Source organism: Carya illinoinensis, chromosome 5 (genome assembly GCF_018687715.1).
Source record: "Carya illinoinensis cultivar Pawnee chromosome 5, C.illinoinensisPawnee_v1, whole genome shotgun sequence".
In the NCBI taxonomy this organism is placed as follows: Eukaryota; Viridiplantae; Streptophyta; class Magnoliopsida; order Fagales; family Juglandaceae; genus Carya; species Carya illinoinensis.
This window is the reverse complement of record NC_056756.1, coordinates 27,265,042-27,273,568: the sequence shown is the minus strand read 5'-3', so window position 1 is coordinate 27,273,568 and position 8,527 is coordinate 27,265,042. Positions and strand designations below refer to the sequence as shown.

The following is an 8,527-nucleotide window of genomic DNA, read 5'->3' as shown; positions in this document are numbered from 1 at the left end:
GTCTCTTGTGTCTGCGAGAGGATGGAGAGGGGATGAGAGACCATGCGTGATCTCTTGCCTTAGGGTCACATGGTAGCTAAGTTGAGAAGCTCATGTGGCACTCACCCGTTGGAAGACTGTTATTTGGAGAGTAACAGATGGACCAGCAAGAAGATTTAACTCTAAATAAATTGAAAGATCCCAACCAGCAGAAAAGTAAAAAAATAAAAAATAAAAAGTGGGCGTTTGTCGTTGCCTTCTTTTTTTCTTTCTTTTTTTTTTTATTTTTATTTTTTATTTTTTATCCTTTGGGATGTTGGTAGTAAAAACAGTTTGATTCGCATGTCCGGAATGAAATGAATTCTGGATATAACCAATAAACCAGTTTGAAGGTGCCACTTACGTACAGCGATCTAACCAGTAAAGCATCATTCACAAAAATTGTGAAGGAAATGAGTGGAGTCAAGTAGCCTGGGATGAGCGGAGCCTTGCGGCTGCTCTCTCTAATGCCTTCAATCTGCTCGCTTCCATACGCACTCTCTGTTCTTCTGTGACCTGAATTTCCCTAAAGTTGGCAGCTCCATTGTTAGGAATCTGATCTGGAAATTCTTCCACACAGCCACTGGCACCAACTTTATCAGCAGCCACCGTCTCAGCATGCAAGTTCTGCATATATGTAAAATAAAAGGGCAAGAAGTTCCACGAATTAAAGGACTCTTGCCATTCATGTAATAAACCTTTTCTCATAAGATTAACTAGGCTGCTACAATACATGCAATGAATTGAATTTCAAGGTACAGATAAGATTTATCTTTTATTTTAACGAGGTTTCATGCAGGCTGACCTTAATTAGTTAAAATTAATCTTAAATTCATGAGGAAACCATATTCGGTTTGAATATTAACTATGGAAGAATCATCTTTTAGAACCGTGTTACCTTTAAAATACTTTCTTTTTGTCTAGAATCTACTTGGATAAGGTCTTCAGAAAACCTAATTCCATATAATATAGCAGCATTTACTGAAATTTCAAATAATAATTTATACGTGCAACTAGTTTTACCGAGACTAACCCTAATACATGATTTGGCAGCAATTAGATTAGTAATAGGATGTCAATTAAATCAAAACAGAACAGTTCCACCGACTTTTATTTACAAGTAGCTCTGAATTGCATGATAGCTTAAATAAAACGAAACGCAAGAAAGCTTACTTCAGTATCATTTTGATAACTGTCGTGAAGCATGGCTTGCATATCATCAGCATCATTGTTCCTTGAAGATGGGTCCGCCTGCTGATGACTTAATGCCTCATTGTCCATGGCTTCTTCAGGCGTTAAAAAACATTATTAAAAATAAATAAATAAATAACAGAACGATCATTTGGAATAGAAATAGGAAAAAAAAAAAAAAAAAAAAAAAAAAAAAGGAAAAACTAAATTCTACCATGTTATAGATAAAATTGTGCCAGCCAAGAAAGAGACAATAAAAGAGACTATTGTGCCAAATTGTACTGCAAACATCTATTATTAGATATTTCCACCCCTCAATATAACTATTAATGTCTTCAAAAACAGCCAGTCCCTGGTTACTTCTTGGAAAGCAGTGAGACAGCTCTTCCTGGAGCCCTGCCCTGCCCTGGTCCAACTGTACGGGTTTGGGGAATCTTAAATAGATATAGATGGTTGATTTAAGCAAATGGAGACCTTTATCAAGTTGCATGGCCTACCTTGTATTGAGTTATGTGAAAATAAGTAGATAGAATCATAAATTGTTTGGATAAGAAATTTTTTGATGTACTTTATATTGGCATTTGTGAAAGTAATAGAATCGAAAAGTTGTTTGGATAACATTTTTGTGAGACATTTAAATTATATGTTGAGAAACAGAACTTTCTTTCATGTTTAAAAGATGGTTGAACAGAATTTCAAAAATTTTAGATAACCAAATATTTCGCTCAGTGACCAAAATAACAACATTCCCGAATTATTTCAAAATTTCTCCAGATTGATTCATCAAACATAAAAACCATGGTGGTTCGAGACTCATTTCCCAATTCTAGATTTATTTTGGTTTGATCAAGCAATAATTTCCAATGTTTAACATTTATGTTCATTTATCTTTTAATAGAAGCTTATAGATCCTCTATAATGTACTAATGATTGAACAATCAAAGGTAAAGGGAGGGCCCCGAAAGTTAGGGCCATGTGGCCTGAATCCTAGTATGAGTTCCCAACTATCCCATATAATGTATGAGTTGGTTATGGATGAGTTCGAATGTAACTCATGCAAGATGTAGAAAGAGAACTTCAGGTTATGGATGAGTTACATATGTATTCCAACTTATCCTTAAGGTATGAGTTGGAATAGATATGTAACTCATCCAAAACCTGAATTTCTCATTCTACATCTTTATCCACCATTTTCAATTTCTGTTCAAAGTACTCTTATAGATTCTAGATTTACTAGACATGGGCTGAAGCGATGACTCATTTGTCATCACCAACTTCCCTGCCTTTTCTCTTTCTTTTCCCATCATTTTAGATAAATTTTATAGCATAACCAAACTAGAGCAAGCCTTGACTATAATCATCCATAACCAACATCAACAAGCCCCTTCCATCACATGAAAAACTAAAAACAGTAATCTCGGGCAGCGGGAACGGAAACTAAAATTTTGAACTTTCCTTCCTGTTGCACTACAAACATAACTCTTTCTGTAAACTTTTTGAAAATCTAGTCCTACACCTCTTCTCAGCATTTGACTGTACCCCATGACCCCCCCACCCTCCCCTCCCCGGGTACACGAATAACACATCTCCTGCATCTTTAGAATGTCCTCCGCTACTGAAAATCCTTGCTTTCATTATTCAGAGTGACATTACTTCAATCACTGTCTTGACACCAATTTACCCTAAAAGACCCTCCTTTCCTTCTTCCCCACATCATTGGCATTCAATATCTTTGCTTATCTAATAACTAGCTGCCTTTTTACATATCTTATCTTCATGGCAAATAACTGTGGTCTATTACGCTTTACGCATAACAGTATTCAAAATGCAAGTGAAAACATCCAAATGCCTTCGTGACATCATAATTGGCAAGTAGCATACCTTGTTCAACATTTAAATTGTCATACTGTACTGGTGGTTCATGCAACTTTGTCGGATCCCCTCCCTTGCCAACCCTCTCTCGTAGTTCTCTGAGACACATCTGTTCATAATAGAACATTGGACAGAAAAATCATTACATGATGTATGCATAAGTAATACTGACAACACTACATATAAAACTTTTAAAACTTGTTTTATGTGGATCCCAGTGGCAATCTAATCAGTCTGGTTAGAGACTATCATGCTACTAGGACATTTAGGAGGAACATTTGAGAATAGATTAGAACTGCAGTGTCAGAACTAGCTTTGTGCCGATTTAGTGAAATGCCCAGATCTACTTCAATTACCTTTATTAGTTATTAATTCACCCTAATTTCCCTTGGTCCTATCTGCCTAAATGAGAGCCATAGCTTCAATCTAAACTTCAAAATTACAGAACAGATATATGATATGATCATTTTTTCCATAAGATACATCCAAAAAATCAATAGTCAAACTTAAGTCTTATCAATATATCTTGGGCTATAATGAACGCTAAAACAAAAATGAAAAGACTTTTAGAATTTATTTTGAAGAAAGGTCCTAAAATAGCTCAACTAATGTTTATTTGGCCTCAATGTGGGTCTTTGAGGGTGAACAACAGCTATGTGAACTGTTCTATTTATATGTTATTGTCAATCCTTAGCCGATTGTTCCTATTCTATGTTTCAAAAATGAGTTTATTAGTATCGATTAAGAAGTTTGCAGGGAAGGCTTTCAGAATTCAGGACAACCATAGTGTCATCAAGCGTGAACTTGCCCAATCTAATCAATTGCAAAACCTGTTAGGGTGCAGCCAAGCTGTCAAAAGGCATAATTGGGAAAAGCTTTAGACTCAGACATCTTGAGTTCAATTCCATACTAGGAGTTTCCTTGGATTACTGAATACACGATTCTGAAAGGTGGGGGGTAGTGTATCTCAGGTTCACTCCCCAGGGATTGGCCAGAAGGGCCTGGCCTTGGTGATGTTGTCATGGAGAAATTAGTAAATTATGGGGCACTCAAAAAGGAATTTGGATGTAATAGTTGGACTGGAACTATGGTAATCCAACACAAATATCCAGTTAATTGCATTGCTTGCATAACTATACATTCAAAGCTATGATGAAATAAATGAACTAATCCTCTATGCTTCATTAAGGAGAATGATAAAAACATTTCCACTACATTTCCTAGGCCTTCATCATTTCAATAACTTTCCAATACGCATTATCTCCACTTAGACATGCAAAATCATTTTGATATTTGGTTAGGCAAGTAATATAGAAAGTGGTGAGAGATGAATCAGTTAAATACAAGAATATAACTAATTATGAGATTGAAATATGTTATTATAAAAATATCGCACCTTGACACGCTTTGTAGCAGCAACTTGTTCCACTTTATGTATAAACTGATCAAATGAATAATAAGGGAGTAAATGGGAGTGCCATTCACTATATAACCCAATTAGGTTTCCCAGATCGCTAACCTACAAAGTACAATTGATAGATGTAGTTTAATTTATTGTTTAACAGGCAGAAAATAAACCAATGAGGCAACAATAAACATCAATGAAGCATTAAAAGAACTGAAAATTTTAAGGACAACAGAGAGAATGTACAGAAGCCTTGTACTATTTGATCAATACTTATTGGCAAATTTTCTTTTACTTTGATGTTTCAGGATGCCAGAGTTCTGGACTTCATTTGGATATTATCTGGGCAAAGTGTACTCTGAAGAACACCAACTTCTCCAGATAAGCTGCAAGACTTTTAATCTCTGAATGAGGAATGGAAAGTTCACTACCATCGAAAGAGGCAATGATCAGGTAACAAAGTATCTGTCGAGAAGATGCGTCACATTGATGAAAAATCACCTAAGAGCCAGAGTAGAGGGCTGATTTTGCAAATAAGAAGAAATTTGAATGGATTATGGTTGGATAATGACATTTCTCATGAAGTCCTTGTCAACAGATTGGATACTCAAGTCAACAGTTTCCCGCCCAAGTTTGTAAAAGGACCATATTGACATATTAACGTCTCATTTCAAGGACTCTAGCTTCCATAGAGTTCCAGACTTGACCTCATCAGGTAAAATAATTATTTTATTATTATTATTAATTGTATCCCTCCAAAAGGAAACCGTTATGCGGAAGACTTTTGCAACCAGATAAAAACTACTTTTGAAATCTATAGGCAGATAAGTTGACTGCAAGGTGGGGGAAAAATCCATGGAAGCAGGCACATTCCTCAAATAACAAAACCAAATTTTCATGTTGTTCTGACTTAACAAATCGCAGTACTTCAATTGGCTGCGATGATATGACCAAGCTTTTGTTTTTATGGTTCACCAGTTACCGAAAAGTGAGGAATTAACATGAAAAACTGTTGAATCTGGCTTGATTTTATGTGACAAAAGCCACAGCCACATAGCAAACTTTTCTTCAGGCTAAGAAAGCCTTTAAAATCAATCATTCTGCAGGCCTTCCAAGCTATTTTCCAGCTGGCTAAATTAGTGGAATTTTCTTTGGCCACTTTTTTGTTTCATGGAAACCTTGCACTTTTGACTGATGTTTCTTAACTCTTTTTACATGCAGTAATTTAGTTCTTCAGGAGAAACCACCATTGTTGAGTTGAGCGAGGCTGTTGACACCATGAATGCCACACATGTGAAGTGGATGAATGACCAGGAGTTAGAGCAGCGTATGAGGATGAAATTTATTGATGGCATTCTTGAGATGAAGCTAATACCATGGCAAAGCTTTGGCTGGGCTATATACATGCATGACGATAAAACTTCAGAGACATAGAGAGAGGCAGATAACTGCACAAAGAGAATCGGCATAAAGGAAAACTCTCTATATGAATAAGACTTCACTTATATTGGAGTTTTTTATTTTAAGGATGTTTGGAAACAGTTTCTACCCCATCTCATCTCATCTCATCTCATTCCATCTATCTCATCTCATCTCACTTCCTTCTCAAACATCATTTAAACACAAATACTTTCAAATCAATCATTATAACTTTTCGAACTAATCATAATAATTTTTCCAAATTTTCAAACACAAAAATAAAAACCAATTCAACCTTTTCAAATTTTAAAACAAAAATACATAAAAAATTATATTCTAACAATATTTTATAACTTTCTAATATTTTTTATTCAATTGTTTTCCTCCCTTTTCCCAAAACACAATAAATACTTAACTCAAACTATCTTACTACTACTTACAAACCATCTTACTACTATTCACAAATTCTCATCTCAACTCATTTCCTAAGCATCACTTAGTATTTCCTAGCACTCCATCTTTGTTAGCAAATTCTCAAGATCTCGCTTGTATATGGTCCTACATCTATAGGCGGCTACCTAACGATGTGCAAAACTGTGTAGAAAAATAGAAATAAGTGCTTCAAAAACGAATTATACACGGCATATGGACAATCGTCACGGAGGTTTGAACGGAAGAACTGCGGGGCATAATGAAAGAAGGAAAGAAAAGTACTTATGATTTTGTCGCAACTATCATATCATTCCAGATTTAAGAAACATAAACTAACTAAAAACACTTTGAACTAACTCAGTAGTATCATCCGGAACAAGTAAAACACGATATATTATAGGGAAGCGGGGAATTTCAAATCGAATCACATTAGAGAGAGGGCGTGCGAAGCGCAGGATACCTCATGACCACGGCCACGGTACTTGAAGGCGCGAGGAAAGTGGCGAAGAACGTAGCCGAGACCATCATCGGAGAGGAGGAGGTCCGGGGTGAGCTTTGGCCTGGATCTGGATCTCACTACCTTCTGGGAAGATTTGGCAAGGGCAGCTTTGGACTTAGGAGGGGAAGACCTTGTGGAGTCGAGGTCAGGGTTGGGAGCAGAGACAAAGGCGGAGGAAGAAGTAGAAGAGGGGCAGTCACGTGACCAGTGGCCTGGGCGGCCGCATTTGTAGCATCCTGTTGGTGCCGCTCCTTTATCAGTTTCCATTTCCTCTTGCCCTTCTTCGGCCCCTGCCTGCTAATTAATTTGGAACTCATACATATAAAAATATATATCTTGCACCGTGGCGGGAAAACGAGGAGGGAAACACAAACAAATTGGATCCGTTGGGTCAAGATGGACACGTCACGCGGACGGAAATGGGTCAGGGCTTCTGCGTTAAAATTATGGAAAATCCTACATTAAGCAGGGGGTAATCTGTTCAATTCCATTCGATTTTAGACATATTTTAAAATCTAATCAATATATCTCAGTTTTTAAATTTAAAAAATTGATATGGCACCAGTTATACTTTACTTTCGATTTTACTAATTTCGATCCGATTTGGTCTAACTTTTTCGATATATATAATAAATTATAGTATATAATCATATAATAATAATATATTATAGTATATTATAATATTTATTGTAATTATATTATACATTATAATAATATATTATAATATATATAGTATAAGTATAACTATTAATACAATAACTTATAGTGATATTATATAGTTATTTATATAGGATTTTAAAATTTAATATTATATCAATTAGTAATTTATCATATAATACAAAATTCTTTTATGTACAATTATATATAATATAAAAAATCATATAAAAAATATTTTATGCAATATAAAAAATTAAATATAAAAACCAGAACCGTTTCAATTTTGACTGATTTTTAAAAAAATGAAACCTATACTGGACCGGACCAAAACCGAACCAAACCCAATACTGGACCAAAACCATTAGTTTGGTCCAATCCGGTTTGGTTTACCAGTTTACTGATTTTTTTTCACCCATACTAATATGGTTATCAATTATGTTAACTAAACGTGTCTATTCATTTTTTTTATTTTTTATTTTTTTAATATTTAAAAAAGTGACTAATAATGAATTTGTATAATTTTTTCTTAATGGTTAAGGATGTTTAAAAGAAGAAGAAAAAAATCATTTGCACTAGTATGCAGATTTGGAGTACACATTTGGGGTGTACCTTAGTTTTTAATGCCAAAAAATTGCACAACAGGCTAGAAGATGAAAAATAGTCATTCTCGGCCCGTTGTGATGATTTAGGTCTCGATCGGTGTGATTTATAGCCCCCGACAGTAGTTCGGTGCGACTGTCAATGTCAATGCTTACATTCATGGCGATGAATGGAAAATAAATGAAGAAAAATAAAATAGAGAGGGAGATACACAAATTTACATGGTTTGACACTAAACATATGTCCACAGGTCGTTTGGAAAGAGATTCCACTATAACATAAGTATTATACAGTCTCTTATGGTCCATCATTTCTGACTATACAATGAAAGTCGGAGATCTATTTGTTGGAGAAGATATTCTCTTTAGAACCATGGTCGCAAGGTTGAAGAAGATGAAGAAGTCTCCTGTGAAGTCGTCTAGCCCTTCCCTTTT

The 8,527-nt window shown here is 35.3% G+C and overlaps 1 protein-coding gene across 2 annotated transcripts; it reads right to left on the bottom strand.

Annotated features, from left to right (window-relative positions):
- Window positions 1–324: 324 nt before the first annotated feature.
- Window positions 325–7,148, bottom strand: LOC122309174 (TIMELESS-interacting protein). Of its 2 annotated transcripts, none has more exons than XM_043122548.1 (5): window positions 6,798–7,148; window positions 4,478–4,600; window positions 3,091–3,190; window positions 1,192–1,301; window positions 325–645 (listed from the first exon to the last, which is right to left on the bottom strand). In XM_043122548.1, exons 1-5 carry the CDS (start codon window positions 7,101–7,103, stop codon window positions 442–444), a joined length of 843 nt encoding a protein of 280 aa, XP_042978482.1. In that variant the 5' UTR covers window positions 7,104–7,148; the 3' UTR covers window positions 325–441. The 2 variants fall into 2 exon arrangements, with proteins under 2 accessions (XP_042978482.1, XP_042978481.1); XM_043122547.1 differs by having other exon boundaries at window positions 1,192–1,304; window positions 6,798–7,147.
- Between the last annotated feature and the right edge of the window lie 1,379 nt (window positions 7,149–8,527).